Raw genomic sequence first — 26,232 nt, 5'->3', positions numbered from 1 at the left:
CAAGGGCAATGTATCTGGTCATAACTACACTCTACGTTTGAATAGTAGCCATAGCGAACAAGATAGTGGTGATGTATTGATTCTACAAAAGCCCTCTAAAGTCTAAACAGAGATTATGGTTTTTTGGATGGGCTAGTTTTGGGATTTCAACTTCCAAAAAATGAAATATGCAAATGTATGTAGTGAAAATGATAGACATAGATTTAGAAGATGATTGATGATACCTATCTAGGAAACTTGTATTTAACTTTTGTTGGTACTTACTTGTATGTTTTGTTTGAGACACTTGTGACCTTTTATTGTTAATTATGAATGTCATGAATTTTGAGTAATTTTTATTTGCTTCAGTGCTTCAGTGTGCTTCAGTGCTGCCCAAATAATCATCACTTGTTCAGTGAAAGAATTAGACATGTATTTTCTAGTAGTGCCTGCACCTCTTGCCATGTGATGCTTTGTAATTTTTGTTTCAGTCAATTGAGGATAAGTATAAGTTGACCCTTATCTGAAAAACATAGTCTTTTGGTTTGTCCAGTTCTGTGGTTCACCTCACACCCTTCGTGGTGTGGTTCTTCATATGTTTACATGCAAGAAGTAATGATGTTGAAGCTGCTAAAATTACCATGTGAAAGAAACTCTTCTCAATAACAAGACTTGAACTGAAGACCATTAGTCCAACTCAACATCATCGTTAACTTATATAGCAAACCTGTTCAATTCTGTTATTATAATTGTCCAATTCAGGGCACATTGGCAACTATTTGTTCTCCACCCAAGGGAAAACACGGTCGTTTGGTTTTGTTCTCTGAGGAAGAAACCTGATATTAACATCAAAGGCGCAATTAACAGGTTCTATTCAAATATACAAATCATGGCATCCTTTAGTTGGTAATTGTTGTTACATATACAACAAAAATGGTTGTCATATATATGCTATTTTTTTTAACTAGTGCAATGAAGATAATAACCAGTTCTTTTGAAGGCATGTCTAATCAAGGTGCACCTCGGTGGGTTGAACCCAAGGTAATCAGTACTTGTGTGTAATGAACCGTTTGTACATCTTTAAGTGTTGAATGTTAAGTAACCATTAAAAATGTTATATGTAGAGTAATGTGCAAAGTGGAAGGTTTGAGTGCGGATATTATGTCATGCACTGGATGTGGTGCATCGTGACTGCCGGCTTGAAGGATGACTGGCACAAGGTAAACATAATGCATGGAGTTACAATTGTAACTTTGGTTAATATTTCTTAAGTTACTAATAATTTTATCTAATGTTAATTTTGTAGTGGTTTTCTGATGGCTCATCGTTAGACGTGGAGACCATCACAACAGTTCGACAAAAATGGGCAACTTACTTTTTAACTTTTAGGAAAAGCAGTTGCTAAATTTGATTTGTATTATGTACAAGTACATTTTTCCTGTGGTTTCATCAAAGAATTAGAACAATTATGGCTGCAATTTTGTATGTTGGATACATTAGAGGATCATTAATTCAAAAAAGGGTATTCAATTTGCATGGACTTATATATGTAGGATGCATGTCATTTGATGGTATTATTCAGATTTCATTCATAGTATCGTGTAATTAGGATACATTTGATTAGATATGATCTTTGTACTTCCTGGTTTTGTGTTTGGTGCATCAACTTCAGCTTACCAGGTTCATGTGTCTCTTTCTCAATTTGTCAATTTCTCTTGTGCATCAACTTGACAAGGATTGTGTTTTGACTGAGCAAGCTCTACCTGCTGATCTTGTTAAAAGGTAATCCTTATCTTACAAGTTAAAAAAATGCTCCTATGGAAAAAAAAAGTGTCTATGATTCCTAGTGGTAATTGAAATGCATGTAAGAATTCATAGTGGTAAAAATCTGATTTTGTATAAACATTTAGATTTTAAATGTATACCAGGAATCTTGATCCCATTTATTTACTTGTAAGATGAATTTTATTTGTATGTTAGTAAGGATACATTTGAAATCTATTTCTACAATACCGTATAATCTATTTCTATAATTAATGGTCCAATATTTTCACACTTGTCATATGTACATAAATGATTTTATAAATATTGAAAATCATGATGATGCTTTTGGTTGGCATAATGTGCGTCTGATTTAATTTATAAGTACCAGAGATCAATGTAAAAAAAAATGCATCAACAAAACGAAAAAAATAAAAAAAATTAGACATACAAAGATGGTTCCCACAAACGTCGTAAAATGACAACGTAATGTAGACCTACAAAGACGATTCCCATAACCGTCGTAAATTGGCATAACATACAAAGACGTTTCACGTAAAATGTCTTAGTATGCAGTCTTGACATACCAAAACCATCTACGACGGTTCCCTATAACCGTCGTAAAATTATGTTCATACAAAGACGGTCATAAAAACCGTCTTAAAATGAAAATTACGATTGTTAGAATTAAGACGGTTCTCCAATAACTGTCGTAGACAATACGCACCTATTAAGATGGTCTTCATAATCGTCTTAATATTCCAAAATTATCTGTAGACTTTAAGACGGTTATTTAAAAAATGTTGTAATTTTAGCACATACTAAGACGGTTATTCTTAATCGTCGTAGTATTCAAAACTTATATCGACGATTCTCATAACCGTCGTAAAATAGCTGATACATTTTACAACGTTGGCATTAATGACGATTTTCAACATAATTATAAAACACACATACCTTTATGGATACATTGATTTTGAACCTACATGAGTGGATTTAATTGCACAAGTAAAAGTGGTGTATTAGGATGTTTTTGTTTGTAACATTCGATGTTTCTATATATATATATATATATATATATATATATATATCATTATCAATATAAAATCCTTTACCATCTTATGTACCTTGTTCCAAATCAGTGAGGGTAGTGTAAACAAATAAAATGATTAAAGGCAAAAATAGTGACGTGGGAAAGACATGATGTAGGGGTAACCACAAAACAAGCATTGACCCAATCGCTGATACATTAGATCACAACAAGGCATTTCACTTGAAATTGGCAAGATAGAAAGGAGATGGGGAGGGTATTGTGCAGAAAAAATGAGTGTTCTCTGCTTAGAACTTAGTTGTGAGGATGATTCACGTAGCTTACAATACTGAAGATAGGGATGATTAAATTTGACATATTTGGTCCAGTAAGACCGTTACTTTGTCATGGCTATCTCTAACCACGACTTCATATTACCATTGTAGTGTATGACTTCCGCATTATCAATCTCACTTGGATTGTAACCCAAACAGAGTACGTGCCATGATTTATTTAGTGGATGTGTTAATCCATAGACCTGCCTGTAATAGATGGACCAATGCCTTTAAGTTGGAATGATATCTGCCATGTATAAGTTTGTAAATCATAGATTCATAGTAGGAAATCCTATTTATCAGTTTGGACAAGAAGGATCCTTTTTATAGCGGAATAGACTAGGCAAACCTGGAAAAATTAGCATAATCAAATACTTTGTGATTTCTTGTGAGATAATTTACATACCAGCCTCCTCTGCTAATGATATCCTTTTCAAATGAAAGCTTCCAATGTTGTCGATAACCTTCCATATATAGGTGTATTATCTTAAGACCTGCCTGCAGTGTAACTGCTGAAATTAATCAAAATTGGATGTGGCTACATCTGTTTCATTTCTAATTCTATTCTGACCAACTGCCACCGAAATGCCTTTAATTTTTCATCTTTGGGTTACATTTGTTCAGCAAAAGCATCTAGCTCTAAGTGATGCCTTTGTTCAATCAAGGTTGCATACCTTTCTGCCTCAGCTCTAACACAATCTTCCTAATGCTTAGCATTGGCAAGAATGGCTGGACACAAAATAATAGGACAAAGGGTGATGGCAACTCTATAGTCCATACACCAACAACAAATAAAAATAGAAACAATACAAGTTTGAAGAAATTAATCTTACATAAGTCTCCATTGGTTTGCTGCAAATAATGATCAGGAAAGGCTAAAAGTTGGTCTGGTTCATTTGCAATGTTTGAGGACCCTGTGGAACTATGCTGCACACCTCTACTACCAGGGAAAACATCCATCCTTGAACTCAAGTTAAGCAACATGCTTTTTAAGGATCGTCTTTCATGTTTTCCTTCTAAAACAACCTTCCACCTTTGTGTCTCCTGCTCAGCTTGCTTCCTCCTAGCCTTTGATAACTTAACCTCCTTCAACAACATTTGCTTCTCTGTAGTCTCCAGCTTAGACTTCCTCAACATTGCTGACAAAATTTTATCCTTTTGTTCCAAATCCTTGTGAAATTTTTTCATCTCCAAAGACAATTTTTGTGCCATCAAATCCGACTCCTCCTTCTTCTCGTTCATAGAAGCAAGGTCTTGTCTAGTAGCTTCCACTTGCTTAACCGCATGACTGAGTTCTGCCTCAAGCTTCCTTTGGTTTGACACAAGATCAATGAAAGCAGTTTTGTGCTTCCTAAGATCAGAAGAATGCTCTTGAGCTTTGGGCCTGGCAGATTCTCTCGTTTCTTCAGCATCCTTCTCGACATTGTTAAACTTTTCCTCTAGCTCCTTCCTCTTATGCTCCTCTTGTTTAATAACAAAATAATAATTCTACATTTTATTTTTTATAATTAACAAAAAAGACATATTTTTTACTTTTTTATAGACCGAGGTAATATGAGCTACAATAAAATCTTTGATTGAAAGGATCAAATTTCTTCCATTTGTAATTCTAGAATTTGGCAATGTTACAAAGGAGTTTCCTAACACATGTAGAGTTGTTACAAAACTTCCTACAATCTTTAACATTTGCCCTCGAAAAATGTTCTTCTTCATCAAAGATCGTTTCCTTACAATCTTTTCAAAACTTCCTTTTGTATACTACGGTTTTCGAAACATTTGTAGTTCTACAAATCTCCTTAGAATCTTTAACAAATGCCCTCTATGCATCCATATTTCTACAAGGACTGATCTTTCTACAGATAAATGGATTGATACTTGGGTGATTTGATTAGTGATGCATATAACTGTGAAGTTTATTGCTTCAGAGTTCAGAATAATGATGAATGATGATGCATATAAATATGTTTATGTTCAAATATGCCACCCTCATGGATTGAATGCTTATTTGTGCCTTTGTGTTTACAGTGACCCTCCAACTCACCCGCAGTGTCTTACTCATGCTTTGACTAGGCCCTCTATGTCTTCCATCTCTGTGAAGCAACGCCCGAGAAGATCATTAGTGAAGTCTCCGTCAAAGGTAAGTACCCCTGTTTTATGTTTTTTTCCTTTCATGAAAGTTTGGTAGTTCCTTTATTTACTAAAGCCAATACTTGAATATTGATTAGTGTTATCCTCCTTTTAATTATGTTGCGATCATTTCTTACTTATTTGTGGATTATGATGTAATTCAAAAACACGTTTTCTAGAGAAATTATGCACAAAGAAAATTAGGAGAAGATAGACTGTTTTTGTTGAGAAAATGTAACATGTGACACCCTCTACCCCGACATATATATAAATAAACAAAATATATAAAAATATTGGTAACCAAATTCACACGGGTAAAAGGTTCACATTCACTTCACTATTATGAATTAAAACTTATTAAAACATATTCGGCTCAAAATAAGGCCGTCAAAATTTACATAGATATTTTATTAAATCAGTGAAATAAAATAAAATAGACTAACATCATGCAACTAATATAAAAACTTATGTCCCACTGTCACATTCTATCAGAGCGTTGTGTCTCAACGTCCTTCAGCATAATGTTCCTTAAAGCAATTCACCTAGTCATCTGCTCCCCCGAACACAAAGTTCAAGATCATCACAAGATCCAAACACAAACAACACACAGGGAGTGAGTTATCACATTCCTAACTAATAGAGAAACAAGACAGCTAGATATACATATCATATAAACCAAATAAAACTTACTTACACGTAATTCCACCACTTTGTCATTCAAAGTTCACTTTTCATCCATCAATCACACTTTTCAATCATCAATCACATTACACAAGAATCACACGCTCTGATCAAGACATAATAACACATCAATTTCATAATAAATAATTAGCAAGCGCATGAAACAGTTATGCTAAGACTCAAGCCTATATGCAATGTGGTACCATGTCAGTGAAAAACCTCGTCGGGCGCCTAGGAGTACATGACAAGACAAACCACACACTAGCAAGTCAAGTCACTCTCACTAGGTAATATCATAGGGAGACTAGTCAAGGTCACAGTGTTTTGCGAGAATGCTCCAACCATATGGGATCAACAAAGGCTTAAAGGAGAACTCAAACCGTGTGACTCCCAAGGCCTACACTCCGAAGAGTCCGTCAGGGCCTCTCCCTCCTGATTCAGGTCCAACCCATAAAATATTTTAGCACACAGACTCTATCTATGAATTGTACAAAACACACGACTCCTCAATTGTTCTCAAAATAATTTTAACTCGTCGCCCTTTAGGGGTCTTATCATTAACTCATCACCCTTAAAGGGACTTAACATTAACTCGTCACCCAAAAAGGGACTTAGCATCAACTCGTCGCCCTAAAAGGGACTTAGCATTAACTCGCCGCCCTTGAAGGGACTTATGATCGTGTGATTGTACAATTCATAGTTCACAACTCAATGCACACAACTCCTCAATGCACATATATATCTCAATCATATACATACTCAATTTATCACATACATTTAATCCCAATCACAATGGTACAATCTCAATTTAACATGTTATCACACCTCATGAATCATATACACTTTACCTATGAACTATGCAATACACACATTTACTCAATTGTTTTCAAAATCATTTTAACTCGTCGGGTTTCCACAGTGGATCCCATCACAATACTCGTCGTCCTTAAAGGGTCTTACAATTGTGTGATTGCAGAGTTCATAGTTCACAACTCAATACACACATCTCATCTCAATACACATGTATTTCATCATCCGTCACATGTTCAATTTATCACATACTCATAGTTTGAATCATCATTTCATAACCTCAACATATCAATTTATACAAAATATTTTATCACAACATGGGATGTAAAACCTCTGAAATAGTTTCTCACAATTGTATGAAAATCAATTAATCAAAATCATGGGTTAAACACAAAGACATCAAGAGCACTCAAGTTTATCAATCAATTCTAATCAGGACATCAATTGGTACATATAACACAATAATATTGTATGCATAATCATAAAGAAAAATTATAATTCAATAAACATTCCAAAATAAACCCAAATTTAGTTCTCTAAGGATCCCTACACATGTTCTCATTAACCCCCAATTGTGAATAACTCATCCCTTACCTCTAAGCGGACTCACGTGTCTTCCGACAACGATAGCGGAATCTTTAGCGGTTCCCTGAGATTCCTCCAGTTTTTCCTCCGACTGCTCCAATAGAATTCTCGAACGTCAGAGAGACGGAGAAGAGATTGAAGCCTCCACTTGTATTGTCTTCATGAGATTCCTTTTTCTCCCACTACGAACATTATCTCTCGCAAATCCCAACGGTGAGAGTGTGCGAAATTGAATTTCTAACAACATATCCAAATTTCATGAAAATCCAACGGCTAACGAAACCAGGATCATAGTTTTCCCGAGACAGTTTTGGGTTTCTGCGGGAAAATAAAATGCTACAATGCGAAGGGTTTTCCTCTAATCTCAGACATGATTTTGCCAATGATGAGAATGCTCGAAATTGGGTTGCGAACGTGTTACTCAAATTTGACGACGATCCAACGGTGAATGAGTCCGAGATCATCGTTTTTCTGAGACAGGTTTTGTGAGCTGCGGGAAAAAGAAAGGGTTTTGAGAGGAGAAGGGGAAAAACGAAAATGAGAGGCAGAGGAGGCTGAGGAGTCAGTTTGAAAAACCTAGCATGTTGCTATTTATAGCTAGGGGCATTTATAACCTATTATTTACTCTATTTATTTATGTTTATTATTTTTACTAAAAAACTTTTTAAATTTATTTATGAAAAAAAATGGGATGTTACATAACAAGATACATAGAATAGTAAGAGCAAAATATCCAAGCCAAGGCAAAACCTTTGGTAACAAAGACAATGCCAAATACAAACTGTAAGCCTTTTGCTACCTTCTCCCATTGAAAAAATTCCTATTGAAACAAATCTCCTTAGACCTTCTTTTCTCTGTATCCTAAATCCATTTGCCCCTTTTAGATTATTCTTGTGAGGGCTTTTAGTAACAAACCCAGCCTTAGTAGTTGCTGGGGCTGGTTGGATTATGGTTTGCTGAGTTAATTCTATTTGGGTTTCCTATCAGTATCTTAATGTTTCAGAACTAAGGAAGACAAGACAATGACATCTTTAATAGCATAAGCACTATTCACTTAATTAGGAAAAATGGCATAGATGCCATCAACTGTCCCATCATCAGGAGCCTCGACCTAAAATATCTAGGAAACTTTTAAATGCTACTTCAAAACTTTCTGCATCAATGAAGACTGTGAATATGATTATACCAGGTCATTCAATTGATCCAATGGCTCATATTAAGTGGTGCAACAGTGCACCAAGGGGTGTGCCATCATAGACTTATCCAAACAATATCATAATCTATATACAGTAGTATCCTTTCTTTATGTTTAGGAGAAGGAAACATACCCAAAGGTTCCAATGACCTTAGTTCATACATGGGTATTGGCAGCATAAGCCAACCTCGCAAGTCCAAAGTCAGCAACCTGTGCTAAAACCAGGGTGAATTACCATCCAGACTTCATATTTAGAGAAAACTAATCACTACTACAAAAAAGCTTTTTAATGACGGTTAAAAAGACCTTTTAACAACGGTTGTGAACTATCATTGTAAGCAACAATGTTAAAAATAAAACATTTTTTACGACAATTATTATATTAACCGTCGTAGAAAGTAAACAATAACCGTCTTAGAATATATACTTTCTATGACGATTATTACTAATAATCATCTTAGAAAGTCATGTCTAATCATGCTTTCTAAGACGGTTATTTAATAACCGTCTTAGAAAGTCTTTCATTACATACTTTTTAAGACGATTTTTTTATAATAACCGTCTTAAAACATGTATTATCTAAGACAGTCTTAGAAAACAATTTTATATGATGATTTTAAATTAAAGATGATACGTACAAATTAAATGCCAATTAATATTCTACAAGGATATGGGAAACAAATTATTTGCTCTTAAAAAATGAAACATATCAACAAGATTTGTGAGTCACGTCAGCACTTAATAAGGGCAAGCACCAAAATGAATTGTTTTTTAGTACCAAAAAAAGAATACAATTTAAGAGGACCAAAATGAAAACAAATAAGTACTAAAAGGTTATTGATGTTAGCTACATATTTATTAAGCTAAGGGCATTCTTCCACCTACTCCTCTCTCCAAGTGAGGTGAAGGATGCCCAGATGTTGTACCATATCTCAACAATTTATCAACAAGATTGAAATGGGTGGGCTATAATGTCAACAAACCATTGGGAATTTAGCTATGTACACAAAAAAGAAACATAATGGAACAACACCCTTCATAGAAGACATATGGTCAACCATAATTACAAATTAATAATAGCACAAACTTAATGTCACAAACCCCTTACTGATTCCAAGGCGAAATCATAGAATATTTAGAAAAGTTATAATGGGACTAACATGTTATATGTGAGGCATTTACGAGTATAAATTACATGCAAGAATCATAACTGGGTTGTTTATTTTCATTTTTATAAGTTATAATCAAGAAGAATAGCCTAAACCATAAACCAGACAGATTCAAGAAGACAAGGGATTAGTTGACCTTAGGGCTCCTTGAATGCATGGACTCCGCAAGAATCTTGTGAAAACAATTGTAACTTCTTCAATGTCTAAAGCAGAGAGTGAAAATGACTCCACATTTGTTAAGCACCTTACTGTCCTGTTGCTAACCAATCTCTGTCCTAGAAGCCTTACTTTTCTACCATATGCAGGAGAGATCAAATTGTTGGACCATGTTGTTTCTTATTTTTTGTACAGACCAGGTTGTTGATTATTGCAACTCCTTCTAGTCTACTTTAAATTATTAACAGGCATTTTGCCGTTGCTTCAAGTATTGATACACCTGTGCTAACTGAAGAATGTTCAAGATACCATGTCAAAAGCTCTTCACCACAAGAATCCCCTTCAGATAGAGGAATTCTAGTTCCATCTTCTCCAATGCTTTCCAATTTGCCAGGCACCACGAATACCATATTCTCTACTAGACCCCCCTGACTTAGAATTTTACTTCCTTTGATGTATGTCTTTTGTCTTAGTCTCTCACAAATGGCATCTAAGATAGGTTCATCCATCAGAGCAAAAAGCCAAATCTACAGATAATTCAGATCCCCATATTATGAACACAAATTGTTACAAATTATAAAAGTAAATTAAATCATCATTATAAAGAACTTTCAGCGGTGTTTGACATGCTTTGGCTTTTGGTGTATCATGGTTTTAGTTTCATGATTTCAAATGGATAAAACTTTTCCTTTCAATTTAAACTTTTGTCCAAACCTAGGAACTTACCAGTAGAGACCTAATGAAAACTAAATTTTAAATAAATCAGTGTCTGAGATTTTGAAGCTAGGCTTACATTGAAACCTCAAAATCATAATTCACTTAAAGAGTAAGCATGATAACTTAGTGTAATTATTACTCATTTATGCCATAGGTCACTAAAAGGCTCTTTTCTGCAACATCAAAGTGATTTGTGGTCCTAACTCCTAGGTCAAGGCACTTGAGATTCAATCAATTGTTGAGGCCAATGGTCAATATACATAATAAGTAGTTGAATGCTCCTGCAAGTCCTGAATTCTACAATATACACTAAAATTTGTAAATCACCAGATGTAAAAGAAACTAAAAAAAAATTAAAACTATAATATATACTAAAAAATGAAAGACATGTAGTATATACTAAAAATAATAAAGAGTAAAGCTTAGACACACCACAAGTTTCCTATTACATTACACTCCTGAGTTATTTCTGAACTGATATAACATGAAAAAAATTTATCCTCAACTGTTATTTCTACACTCAAATAACCCAAAGTACCACATAGATACATAAAAATGTTTACAAATCTTAATGTTTTGGAACATTATACTACCATAGGCACTTCAACTTACCCAAAACAGTAAATGCAGTCAAAACGTGCTTCCAAAACATAACCAAAAACAAATGAGAGAAATTGAGGTGAAAAAGAAGTTAAGACTTAAAACAATAAACTCCTTTGAATTGGAGTAAGAGAAAAAAATGTACCTTTTAAGAGGTATCCGGGTGAAGAAGCAGTGCTAAAAATGGTTATGTTTGATTTAAATGATCTTGTGTCTTCTCTAAAGCTTCTCATGTAAGATCCTGAGTACCTTCTGGAGTTGGTTACCTCACGACTGATTCAAGCTTTCACTGCCCATTCTCTCAAATTGAACTCTAACTCATCTCTTCTTCTTGAGCTATAAGGAAGTGGTTCAGCTATTGAGGCCATGAATTTTAGTTAGAAAATAATTCAGCATAGTGGAATGTTGTTGTTGTAAATGTTGGTTCAAGTCATTCTCACTCCAATTTAAACTACCACAGGTTTGAAAGTGTGTGTTGCAGGTTCAGACATGACAAAAAAAGAGTGTTCTGAAGTTGAAGCTTTTTGTCTAGGTAAGGTATAGGTAGGTGGAATGTGCCTTTGGTTTGGCATCAATTTCAAGACTAGGCATGCCTAAGTAGTTCCGTGAGGAGTGTTTGTCTCCCTGAGTTTTGCTCTTTCACTTTTTGAATCTCCATGGTGCAACGACATAGCCTCAAATATTATCATTCTATATTTGGTAGTATGTTATTTCTTTTTTTTGGCCTCTGCATTAAATTCATTGGACTCTCTCATAACTTTTATTATTCTTTGACCCCTAATAACCTAGACCAGTAGGTGAGTTTAAATCCTCAAGTGAATCATGGGACACTAACTATTAGTCCCTATTTTTTTATGTGGTTATTTGCTGAAGAAAGACAAATTTAAATTTGTCCATCTTTAATTTCCTTTCTAGTTCCATAAAATTAGGATGTTGTAATTAAGGCCAAAATGTCGTGGATATCACAATCCATCCAGCACACAATTCCACATGGAGACAATTTTAAAAGGTTATAAAAAAGAATGGATTTCTCATTTGTAAGACATTTCATGGTGAATTTTAATTTTATTCACATTGCAGAAAACAACACGAAATAATGTATTTCCCCTATATCCTTGCAACAACATCACCTTTGAGTGATGATAGCTCATAATTTCTGTAGCGGATTGTCACAGCAGCCCCTACTTGGCATACCATAATCTAAACTCATGAAGGAAGGATTATTTTGACCTAAGAAAGGAAAGAACAAAACAATACTCTAACAATCATGATGAGACTCATAAAAAGTTGACAACTAATCCATCCTTTTAAGAAGCCAGGTTCAAAGAGCAATTTGAACTTAAAAATATTTAAAACTAGATAAAAGTTAAAACCAAAGAAAGCTAGATAAAGCAATAAAAGTATGTGTAAAGTCACGAGACAGACAATATTTTTTAATTAAACAATTTTAAGCCTAAACTTATATTGCAAGTTACAACTTCTAATTTTGATGTGGATTGTGCATAACTACATATCATTTTCATATAAGTTGGTAATTAAGTGTTGCATCACCAAATTATGTGTCTTGCTCAAATATGTGCAAAGTTTCTCAATTAAGACAACACCGAATTGATGTGTGAACTTAATTTCGTCAACTTAAAAATTCTTAAAAAGTTCTTTAATATAGCTAATATTGTATATCATGAGAGAAGAGACCAGGACACAAGGATTAGCATCTGCTGTTCCATAAAGCCAGGATTCCTACTAATATAAAGCATTACCACAAACTTGGCTTCTAATATAAAGCATTTACCACAAACTGTGAACCTTACCCCAAATAACAAACTAATATAAGTTTTTAATATAAAGCATATACCACCAAATTGGGAACCTTATACCCTAAATAAAAAACTAAGTAAAGAATTTGTGACCAAAGATTACTAAAACATTAATTAATCTCCAATTGTTAACAAAAGGAAGTGAGAAAATGGACCTGCGAAAATGGTAGCATATCCCCAAAACTTGGATTGTAGACACTACCTTTGCCCTTGCTATCATAGCGTCGAGCAGAACACTTTGCTAAAAGCAGAAGATTTGCATTGCTTAGGAAATAAGTTTGTGATCTACCCAAGAACTCTATGTTGAAAACAATTTTAAATAGTTTGTCATATGGCCAGTGGCTCCAGAATCGATGATCCATGGAGCGTTGGAATTAGGTTTGGCACTATGGAAGGTGGTAGAGAAAGATATACCTTTTTGAGTTAGTGAAATTGATGGAGTAACTAACAACATGAGGATCAGTATTTATTAATTGGTATTCACCATCATGTATAGCAAAGGCCCCAGGCTCAGTATCAATTGACTGCTTATTATAGTCAATAGCAAATCAGTTTAGTCACATGCGAATAAGAGCTTTCACATTGAGAAGATAAATATATACAGAAAATGGCATACTGAGATGATAATTGAATTGAAATAAACCTGTGAACTAAGAAGCATAATAATAATGGAATAAAATATATAGACAACAAAATTTAAAACTACATAGATAAAATATTGAAACTTTATGCTCAAACATTTATTTAGAATAAAATATATAGAACTAAGAAGCATAATAATAATGGAACAAAATATATCTTAAACATGTATCCATGTGTTTGACAGAACCAAGAACTAAGAAGCATAATAATTTAAAACCACATATATCTTAAACATGTATCCATGTGTTTGACATAACCAAGAACTAAGAAGCATAATAATAATGGAATAAAATATATAAACAACAAAATTTAAAACTACATAGATAAAATATTGAAACTTTATGCTCAAACATTTATTTAGAATAAAAAAGTAATACGCATGACAAGAAAACAGTCTCCTTACGTATAAGATTAGCTTCTAAAAAATAATTGATGGTAAAGGAGTCTAAAAAGAAACCTTTGGATATATTTCAGCGAATATTTTATCAATCAAGCTAACTTAGTATTCTCTATTAAAAAAAAAAGCTAACTCAGTATTCATTAATTACAAAAAATAAAAAAGGCTAACTTAGTATTCGTCCACCCAAGCAAACCTAGTCATAAATTATTGCACAATTAATAATTTACAAAATATTATGTTATCTTTCACCAAATTTAAAATGGTAAAGATGTTGTGGGAATAGTAAACTAATAAATATCCCGCAGTCCTTTTTAAGTATTCAAATGAACCCAATACAGGGCAAGATAGTGACAAGCATTCCAGAAAAAACACAAGGTAAGAAATTACCTCTAACTGCCTTATTGTATCCAGCAAATTAGATCACTCTTGACAAAGAACTTCAAGCTGCCCTTGCATTTCGGAGAACTTTGACAACATGATTTGCTCGCACTCTTTTACAAGGTTCTCACCATCACCTGAGACATGTGTACTTTGAAACAAAATATGATGCATAAATGGAAGTAGGACATAAGGAATAATCTTAAGTTGCACAGGCAAAATAAACATGACAATTTGAGAGCATCTCCAAGCTACAAAATCAAAAATATAAATTTCTTACTTTTAATTAGATATGAACCCCAAATCAGATTGAGAATCTATTTGCACAAACTCTATCACGCATCTCAAATATGATTGACTATCTATGATGGATGCACATGAAGGCCTTTATGATTTATACAGACAGAGACAACCTTTTTTGGATATAGCAATTGAAACATCAAATTCATTTATACAATATTTTATCTATTTTTCATAGATAAAATATTGAAACTTTATGCTCAAACACAACATCAATGTAGCTTTCCTCTGACAAATATGATATGTAGCTTGAGTCACAATATCATAAACATAAAACACTTCATTATTACCAAGAACCATCTTTTCATGCATACAAACACAAAAGAAAAATTGACCAATTCGAAAATATATATCTTGATTCTTCAACACTAATTCACCATATCAAAAACATAGAACATCATCATAACCAAGAACCATCCTTTCATGCATGGAAACACGAAAGAGAAGTTCACCAATTAGGACATATATACCTTGATTCACATTCATCACCATTACAACCACCAACATACATTGAAGCTATTAGATTCCAATTAACTTTAGGTAAAAATTGTCTAATCCTCTCTGGTGTGATTTCAAGATCTTTCACATATGCAATTACATTATCCATGTCATTTGCATCTCCAAGCAAGCCCTCTGAACTGTAAAGGAAGTACGTAATAAGGGAAAATTAAAACACAACAGGGGAAGGGTCACATAGGTCAAATGGCAGTTAGTAATTTAGTAATATATAACAAAGCAGAATTGATATTACCTATCAACTGGAAGTGAAAGTTGAAGCACCATTTCTTGTAATTGTTGCTTAATTCCCTTCAAAAGACTTTCCCTTTCTACACTAGACCATTTTTTTTATCCAATGAAAGTGGAAATCTTTCCAATACCATCCTATAATTAGCAACATGAGAATTCTCTTATGGGCCATAACACATTGCAGACGCTTTTTTATGTTTTTGTCGGAAAAGAAAAAGATAAATCAAGGATTACAAATATTAATCATTGACAATTGACAATGCTAAGAAAATGACAAATGCTATGCTACCAGCTAGTATATTAGAAAATAACTAAATTACCTAAATATTTGCACTCGTTTATTAGGTTGAACTGTTAAAGTAACTACTAAGCAATAGATTCAAACCCCTCAATCCTCATTCACCCAAAACAAGCATAATACTAGAATCAATAATCAAATAACAAAGCCTGTAAATTTCACACTTCTATAGCATGGCACATTGCATTTGTGAACATTACATACAAGCATGGCTCAGTCGATACACCATGCAAAGGATCGACGTGCTCAATGTGAACATTACATACAAGCATGGCTCAAGGAATCTCAACGAGAGGTGTACCTAGGAGCTTACTTAAATCAGTAAGTTATATTAATGCAAATGCATATAAATAATGTTTCAGTTATGTGTACCTAATTTTTGTTTAATGTAGGGGTCATTGGCAACTGGTTGTAGTGTGTCTTGCGACCAATGTTGTTGCCTGATTTTGTTCATTACATAAGAAGACTGATATTCATATCAAAACTGCAACTAACAAGTTAAGTTTTGTATTGAACCTCGTATCATGCAGTGTAAAAATTTTATCAACAATTTTTTATTGTCGTATACACATTCATCTTGCTATTTTTGTAATCAGTGCAATGAAGACACTAAACACAATTGTGGATGGTATAAATAATGAAGGAACTCATAAGTGGATTGAAGTAAAGGTTAGTCATCTAATTAATGCTTATTTATCACTAGTGATCTTGACATGGTAACTTCAATACACTTGTTTGATTCAATTATTATTTATATTGAATGTAGAGCCATGTTCAAAGCAGAGGCTATGAGTGTGGCTATTATGTGATGCATTGGATGTGGAACATCGTCAGCGATGATTTAAAGAATGATTGGAGCATGGTATGTTTGGTTCAAAAACTTTAAATTAGTACTTCAATATAATTTTCATTGATTTTACATGTACGTGACATATTATTTGTATTCTTCATATTTTGTAGTGGTTTGCTGGTGGAACGTCGTTAGACATGGAAACAATAACAACGATTCGCAAGAAATGGGCGACATATTTTCTAAAAGTTCAGAGAATTCAATGTAGAAAGTCATAGTTGATATAGGACATTGCATTTTTATGAATTTGTTGGTTATTGTGAACATTACAAAGACCAATGTATAAATATTGGCTTGTATTTATTTGACAATATATTTATTAAATTCTGTCTTTCTATTTCTCTGCACCAAATGTGTTAAAAAATTGCATTGTGTTTGCAATACAAAGTTCTATGGACAGGAAAAATTGGTTTTTGTGGGACTAATCTTGTTTTTGCAGGAAATTTGAAGTTACATGGAAATACATGTGAAGCTTCATGCCTTATCAGACCCATGTAAGCTGTATGTTTTATGTTGTGTACATTTTTTTTTATTAATTATTTAGATTTTCAATTAATTAATACTAACACTTATTTGACAACATGTCGTGGGTGCCTCAAAATGACAAATTTCATATAAAGGATGGAGCAATGCATGTCACAACCAATGAAGGATATGGACTGTACTGAATGGGTTTGGTGGATAACCACATTGTCTACTTACATATATTGTAAGTTTAGTTTCATTGATTGGTATATAACTGATATTGTAGGTAGGTTATTAATGTCTACTAATGAGTTTGGTTACATAAGAAAATCTAGAACAATAAAACTCATCATGCAAAGTTAACAGACTCATAATAATTTCATTTGTGTCAAGGATTTTATGCTTAAGTTGTCTTCATGTGTGTTTTGTGAAGGTTAAAATAACACCTGAGGTTACTTCTCGTAAAACAAGCAAAGTCATCATAGCTGAGTTAGTGAGGCTTCATAGGATATGAGGGCACTGGTTCTACCAGGTGATGTTTTGTTCAAGTAACTATGTCATGTTATCTTCAAAAAATATTTGTATTCCTAACTGCTCACAAAAAAAAAAAAGGATTTGAGGATTGTTCTTTTGGGTTGAAGTAAACAAATGAAATGAGTTTAAATCATTCTTGGCAGGGAAAGAGAAATTGAAGCGGTGATCAAGTTTGCAACTTGTGATAGCATGAATCAATTATGTGAGCTTCTGAGTGGCAAACAAGTGGATACTCCACATGAAGCACTTACTATCATTCACACTATATTGAGGGACCTTGCAACTCAGTGGTGCATTTTGTTGTTGTTGTTGTCTCATTATTTATATCCATTGCCTCCATTTGAACTGAATGAGGCTATTGCTAGTTGCTACTCATTATGTTCTTGTTTCTAACATCTTAATTTGCTTGCATTACATCGCATTGTTTAGCTACATGTCAATTGGGAGATTTGTCTATTCTCCGGATTTAACAAAACCACAACAGCTAGGTGGTGGCCTGGAATCATGCCGCGGCTTCTATTAGTGTATAAGGCCAACTCAGCTGGGATTGTCACTTAATATTGGTGAAGTTCTAGCTTATCTTCATCATCTTTTCTTCCTTTTATTTGAAGATTTTTAATAGTCACTCATTTTAGTTTGTCAAAAATCAATAGTAAAATGGCTTTTTTTTCCCTTTTTTTAATAGTCACTCATTTTAGTTTGTCAACATTCAAAATTGATGTTGTAGTCCTAATCACGATGGTGGACTGTTTTGTTGAAACTTTGCAGCACCCAGCCTTACAAGGTAAAGTTCTTTCAGCTAGCACATATGTTGGTTTTTGTTGGGTTGGTGGTGACTCATTCTACCTAATTTTTTAACATCCACCCTCCTTTTGTGTTGAAGGCAGATTTTGATCCTCTTAGTCGTACTTATTGGTTGAATTTGAAGTTTTAAATGCAACTGAGTTAATAACTGAACTCAGAATATACTATATTTTGTTCTAAGCTAAGGTTGTGGTTGAATTTGAGAAAACCAAACTTACTAAACCATTGGACTAATACATCCATCATTTGTCTCTCTGAACGATATCAAGGGGATGAATTTTCATCATTTAGATTATTTTTTTCCTTAATTTGCATATTACTTGTCTATGGAATGTTTTTAAGCATCTTCTAAGTGAAAAAGGCTACTAAAATTATGTTGCAGCTTCTTGTTCGAAAGAAAAAATAAGAACAAACCAAAACAAACAAGTTTTGTCAATTGTTATTACCATCAATTTAATTAAGCATGTTTTTTAGTACAAGGTCTAATGTCACTTGCTAAAGGATCATAATAGGTAAGTTTCATAGAATCTCACCATTTTGTACATCTGATTTGAGATGATTCGTAATGTTTGATCTACCAATCAAAAGTTCCTGTAAAGTTGTCGGGCCAGTGGCTAAAGTGTTAATATACATCTTCCAAAATCAGTGTTTAAAGTTTCAATAAGGAAGCAACAATTGAGTTTTCTATTTTACTAATAAAGAAAACTTATATAGCCAAGTGCCATCATGAATCTACTTTGTTTCAGATTCTCAAGACCCAAAGGTGCCTTCAAACGAACATTTGCAAGAAGGAGAATAAACTCCTTCATTTTGTAGCTTGGGCCCTGTGATCATTGCCAATGTTACCGATCCATGATCTTTTGATCAAGCATGCTAAAATAGTGTGGATTAACATGTTCACCCTCTAAGAGGTCAAGAACAATCCCCCATAATACCCTGCAGAAAAGAAGATCCTATAGTTCATTTTCAAGTTTATTGATTCATGACCACACTTCAAGCTTATTCTTTATGTACGAGTCATCACGAACCACTAATGATTTTATTGTTAACAGGGTATTAAAACGAACTATAATCAGCCTGTATCTTATTAATTTCTTATATTCCTTATTTTGAAAACACTTAATATTGAGAGAAAAAATAGTAAACTGAAATAATCTTATATTGCTTTGACTTATTTCTCAACTCGTGAAAGTGCAACACCAATTTGAATATGAAATACTTACATTCCCCTTTGATTTATATTGTTTTTGCTCTTCTCTCAAACTTGTCATCAATGGTGTTTATTGAACCACTTGCTGTAATTGACTTTGTTGCTCAAATTTTGGGAAAAGATGTGCTCTGTATGCCATTGTCAGATGCAGATTGTGTCAAGGTATGGAATTTATTTGACTATGACAGCTAGCAATCTTTGTATTTACAGACACTATTAACTACACAAGTTATACAAAATAGGTTATGCTTGCACGCCCTATGTCTCCACTAAGTCTTGACAATGATAGTTTCAGTAAAGAAATTTTGGTGTTGCAAATTTGGATTTAAAATGAAAAGTAATATATCCTGCAAGGTCAAGAACCCTTGTATTCCAATGACATGTTAATAAATGTGATGCAAAGAAAATTTCTTATTCTGCTCCAAGTGCATTTTGTAGGCTATTTAAGAATTTAACTGGTAATGTTTCAAGGTCCTAAATCATGAGAAACATTTAAGCCAAATCTAACAACCAAATAATCTTTTTTTCTGTGTCACTAATGCAGATTTAGGCTATTTGTGGTGTCACTAATGCAGATTAAGAAGGTCTTCCTGTTTATGACATCGAATTATCTTTTCCAGTGGTAATTTCTTTTATTCCTTATTTTGAAAACAATTAATATTGAAAAAAATAGTAAATTGAAATAATCTTCGAATTAATTAAAATGTTTATTATTCTATTAAGTTTCATGCAAAACGCTAGTCCGATTACCTAACTAGATGCACGGACCGTATTTAGAGTAAACAAAAATTTTATGAGTCTTGGTGAATTTTAGTTAATAGTAAAGAGTGTTTTAGAAAGAATGTGATGGATGGAATGAAAGGTACATAACATATTTTGTCTTTTTTTTTTATCTTAGTTTGATGTTCAGATTTGAGATATATGATGTGTTGACATCTGTTAATGTTCAAAATGTTAGAATAGCCTATGGTATGCTATCTGATGCTGAAGAGATTGGAGCAATTTCTCCTGGGAAGGTACATCATGAATATTTTTTGTGTATAGATCAAATGCAATCATTGCTATTCCATAATGCTTGTTTCTGATCCTGTATTTGTGTAGATCATTTTGGTTGACCCAACAACTGGAAATACAGCACTTGGCATTGCTTTTGTTGCAGCAACAAAGGGGTACAAACTTATAGTCACAATGCCTGCTTCTATTAATGTTGAGAGAAGAATCCTTTTACGTGCATTTGGTGCAAAGGTTGTTTTGACTGATGTTGAGAAAGGGCTAAAGGGGAAGTTGACAAACCTGAAGAAATTGTTCGCAACACACCCAATGAGTGCATGTTTTGGCAGTTTGATAACATGACTAATACAAAGGTTAAGTCTCAATGCATCTCCTATAAGACCTTCACCTTATGAATCACTATTTTGAATTATTTAGTGCATCAATCAAAATAGAAATTACAATATAAATTAAGTTACATGTTATTAAGACTTATATGCACAAATTACAGATCCACTTCCAAACTACATGGCCAGAGATATGGGAGGATACCATGGGTAATGTTGATGTATTGGTAGCTAGGATTGGAACTGGTGGCACTGTTACTGGCATTGGACGTTATCTGAAAATGATGAACAAAAATATAAAGGTTTGATTTTTCATTTGATATGGCATTTACTTGTTATTTCAAATTCAATGAGATAATTATTGGTCTTGTGGCATTTCCTTCCACTGTTAAGTATATTAGTTCCAGAATTCAAGTCCCATAATTCCCAATTTAAAAGAAATTATATGCAATTGTAATTGAATCAGTGTGCTGACAGTATGTGCATTATATTTCTCGTATTTGAAACCTCTAGTGAGTTAGCTCTATGTCCTGTGTTGGAGGTTATTTTTCCAAGTTTTGGTGAGAAATATATTTCTACTGCTCTCTTCCATTCTATCTATGAAGAGGTTCAGAAAATGTAAAACATAGATTCTACCTTAATGAGGACAATTATGATTCAAAGATTGAAGCTGTTCTCATCCCTCTCCTCTTCATGTTCCAATTCCTTTGTTCAAAAGTTGTTTCTTTTTATATTGATATGGATATGCCATTGCAATTTGCAACCTCTTAGCCACCATTGATCAAATTTAATACGTACAATGCATTCTATTTGCATGCAGAGAAGCAACTAACATACGACTGGTCACAGATTGTAGCAACATATTGTGCTACCTACTGTATTTGGCATTAGGGATTCAATAAATTTGTATTCCATATACAATTTCATACCATAAATTACATTTATATATTTAAAGAATTTCTGACAATAAATGATTAATGTTCCTGGCATATATATGTGACTATGTTGTATAATATTGAAAGAAAATTATTTATAAGTGCAACATGTATACATAGTTTGTCTACATGTAGGATTCAACTTTAGTTATTAAGCTCATATGCCTCTTTACTTCATTAATTTTAGCTTATATCTTATTCCTTTTCATCATTTGTACCAATTACTAGGTCCACAGAAAAGGATAACAGATCTTATGCACCATGCTGGAAATAAGTTTTGCGCTGATTATGGAACACTAAAGCCAAGATAAACTCGTATGTATTTGCTTGAATTTTTACCGGAATTTAGTTTGTTTGGATTGTTTATCTTTCCAAAATAATTATTTCTTTCATTTTGTAAGAGAAACATGCTTTAAGGTTTTTAATTTGTTTGGATTGTAGAATATTGGCATTTAATTTGTACGTACCATTTTTGTATCTATAATATTGCTTTCTAAGACGGTTATTTGTAAGAACCGTCTTAGAATGTATACTTTCTAATAACCGTCTTTGAAAGTATACATTCTAAGACGATTTTTACAAATAACCGTCTTAGAAAGTCTTACAATGAAAAACTTTCTAAGACGGTTATTTCTTAATAAACCATCTTAGAATGTATACTTTTTAAGACGATTATTACTGATAACCGTCTTAAAAAGTGATGTCTAACAATGCTTTCTAAGATGATTATGAGTTTATATCCGTCTTAAAAATCTCGTGTTTTCTGCGACAGTTAATATGAGAACCATCGTGAAACATGCTTGGTTTTCAATGTTGTTGGATACAACGATGACTCAAAACCATCGTTAAAAAGCCTGTTTTTAGTAGTGACATTTACTTGTCAGACTCTTAGTTGCATGATGCATAGATACTAAGGTCTTGTTTGTTTATTGTTTATAATAACAATTTGTTTCCTAAAATTTATTTGCCCCCGTGTTTTTTTTATGATGATATGATACAGAGTATCGATCAATTTTATTGGTGATTAATCTTGACCCATTATTTTTAATGAGTATTTTCATCCTTTTACATTTATAAAGTTTAAACTCTTTGCTTAAGTGGATAAAGTTCAATATCACTTAAACTGATGTTGGTTAACATGTTCATAATGTTTTGTCCTTTCTTAAATGTAGTTATTTTGAATATTGCCTGTTGTCGATTGTGCTTTTAAGTTATTTATGACTCTACCTTATGATCTCAATTATCCCTGATAAACCCTAAATCTTATATTTTTACTTGATCACTTAAATATAATGACACGTGATGTAAGACACAAATACGACAACTAAAATGTAGGTGATGGATTGCATGCTTTACACCTAGAAAGTCATATATAGATATCCCCTCTTGTGTTCTGCTGCTCTTCTTTACGTGAATTTATATTCTTGATTGGCTGTAGATAAATGCTAAAGAGATAGAGTTTTTAATGTTTTTGACCAAGTTTAATTATTTACAAGATAACGGTTTCTTTATTTAGGTAGGGTTGAGAAATTTTCTTTGATTTGCGATATTTAATTCAATTCTATTACCGCTAACTCTTAATGTGATTCTGGATGCAGCATTAATTTATTCTGATGGGAAATTGATGTGTCAGGTATGGATTACATGTTAAGATTCAAGATTTTTTTTTTTGTACTGTTTTTGTATCTATATGGAGATTGTAGCTATATGATTGCTTGAATAATTAGATGTTGAATTAGAATGTAGTTGCAATGCGTAGTGTTGATTTTATTTTCAATTGTCTGACCAGTGTTTCTACATGCTTAGCAAGATATCAAATTAAAGAAGCCAAAAACACAGTCTTACTAGTTACCACAAATTTGGTATTGCCAAAGTAGCAAGACTTAGCAACATGTGATGTGTGTTACTGTGTTCTATATCCTAGTCTTGTTCTAATTTTAAATAATTGTATATGTTGTAGCTCCAGTAGATTTTATTCATCTAAATATATTTGTAGGATGGATTAGTTCTGCATGTACTCCTTAATTTCGTATTGTACAATTTTTATACACTAAAAAAATTTGATTGATTTTGTGCGGCTGGACTTGGTATTGTACGATGCTCTACGCTATAGAGTTGATTGATTTGCTTTGTATGATTGGGTAACAATTGGGGCACGAATTGATTTTCTGCTCCTCGATTTCATATTGTTTGACCAACATTTTGGGTATTTTGTAATTTTTTTTGTCTCGACTACAGGTAAATTCCACTAGACGAGCCGGATAAAATCACTAAGAGTGTGTTTAGATGATGACTTTTAACTGGGTAATTCATTTTAATCATGTAATTGAAATATTTCAAGGTAAAATTACATGTTTGGATAAATCATTTAAAGAGAAATTGAATTTAGTCATTTTAATAAAGAATTTTATTCAACAGAGAATGAAAGAATTGAAATTCTTTGTAAAAATGAGAGAATTTCAATTTCTTAGCAACTCCTCTCTACAAGCTTATTTCCTTCCTCTCTATGGCTGGTCTCTACAACCATTGTCGCCAGAATAGGCTCCGATCATAGTTAGCGCGCTTGTCGGGATCGGAAAGAGTAGAGTACGCGGCGTGGATCTTCATGTTGACAAGTGGCCTAAAAAATATTAAGAGGGGGGTTGAATTAAGATTTCATTGACTATTCCTAATTGAAATTTTCCCTTTCTTAATTATTCCCTAGATTAAATTATTTCTTTTATTATAAGTTACTTGAATAACAAATAAAGAGAAATAACCTTAAAGAAATATAAACACAACAAAAAGTAAAAGAGATTAAGGAAAGAGAGAATGCAAAATCGGATTTATATTGGTTCGGTCACAACCCGTGCCTACGTCCAGTCACCAAGCAACCCGCTTGAGATTTCCACTATCCTTGTAAAATCCTTTACAAGAAATGAACCACAAAGGACTTCTCTCCTTTGTGTTCAGTGATTACAACCAAGAAGTTATTCCCACTTCTTGCAATGAACCCCAAGGAACGTTGGTCCCTTGTGTCCAGTGATAACAACCAAGAAGTTATACCCACTTCTTGCAATGAACCTAAAAGACGTTGGTCTTTTGTGTCCGGTGATCAACCAAGAAGAAAATCCTACTTCTTGCTATGAACCCAAGGAACGTTGGTCCCTTGTGTTCAGTGTTTGCAACCAAGAAGACCTTCTCTTGAAAACAGTCACCAAGAGTAGGTCTCTTGAAAAGTTTTTTGTAAGAATGGAGGAGAGGAAGAAAATAGAATGGCACAAGTTTTTGCCCAATGAACTTTTCTTGACAAAGCAAGTGTTGAACAAAAACTCTTAGAAAGATGTTGAGAATTAAGCATTAATCAGTCTATGAAATTCGTGCCATGGTCACATATTTATAATCATTTGATGGCTCTTGAAGAACCATGTTAAAAGTTGTGACTCTTGGTAAAAACTAATCACTTTAAAAGTTGTGACTCTTTGGCAATTTATTTTTCAAAACCAGTCACTGGTAATCGATTATCATTATGGTGCAATCGATTACACAGTTTATTTTATCAAAGGTTGTGACTCTTCATGTTGAAGTTTGAAATCCAACATTCAGAACCACTGGTAATCGATTACAAATATTGTGTAATCGATTACACTATTTTGAAAAATATTTTGTCACAAGTTGTGACTCTTGAGATTTGAAATTAAACGTTCAAAAACATTGGTAATCAATTACATGCCCATGGTAATTGATTACTACTTTGTAAAACAGTTATAAAACTGTTTTGGGCTTCTGGTAATCGATTACTGCCTTATGATAATCGATTACCAAAGAGTAAAAACTCTGGTAAAAGATTTTTCTTTGAAAAATTCTTTTGGACAAATTTGTGCTATTCAATCTTTTCTTTGAAAAATTCTTTTTATACTTATCTTGATATTTTTCTTGAGGTTCTTGCATATCTTGAGTCTTCTCTTGAATTTTCACTTGAATCTTCTTGATTTCTTTAATCTTGTTTAAATGTATCTTTTTTAAAAATCTTTTGGCATCATCAAAATAATCTTGGAAGCTTTGCTTCTACACTTCATGAATTCGTCAGCAGACGAGTTTTTTCGGTCGATGGCCGCCATGTCGGGGTGGTAGACTCTGGCCAGTCGCTGGTACGCGGCCTTGATTTCTTGGTTAGAGGCGTCGGAAGGGATGCCGAGGATATCGTAAAGCGAAAAGTAAGAGGAGTTCAGATACGAAGGTCTCAGTTGCTCCGTCCAGGAAGAGCGAGCTTCAGCGGTGGCGAAGGCGACTATTGGCCGGGATTTGACGCGGCACGACGATGAAGCCATGGCATTGCCAGAGAATTTAATGGCAGGAAGAGACGCCGAAAAGGACACGAAAGAAATCAT

General features: G+C 33.4%; 1 protein-coding gene and 1 pseudogene across 1 annotated transcript; one reads left to right on the top strand and one right to left on the bottom strand.

Annotated features, from left to right (window-relative positions):
- Positions 1-19,653: 19,653 nt before the first annotated feature.
- On the top strand, positions 19,654-21,235 carry LOC100807642 (S-sulfo-L-cysteine synthase (O-acetyl-L-serine-dependent), chloroplastic-like; annotated as a pseudogene).
- Positions 21,236-24,379: 3,144 nt separating this feature from the next.
- On the bottom strand, positions 24,380-26,232 carry LOC100807111 (chaperone protein dnaJ 11, chloroplastic). Its single transcript, XM_003533117.1, has 2 exons — positions 25,921-26,232; positions 24,380-24,469 (listed from the first exon to the last, which is right to left on the bottom strand). The coding sequence occupies exons 1-2, from the start codon at positions 26,230-26,232 to the stop codon at positions 24,380-24,382; spliced, it is 402 nt and encodes a 133-aa protein (XP_003533165.1).

This window comes from Glycine max, chromosome 9 (genome assembly GCF_000004515.6).
Source record: "Glycine max cultivar Williams 82 chromosome 9, Glycine_max_v4.0, whole genome shotgun sequence".
NCBI lineage: Eukaryota > Viridiplantae > Streptophyta > Magnoliopsida > Fabales > Fabaceae > Glycine > Glycine max.
The sequence above is the reverse complement of the archived record's forward strand: the minus strand, read 5'-3'. Positions and strand labels throughout refer to the sequence as shown.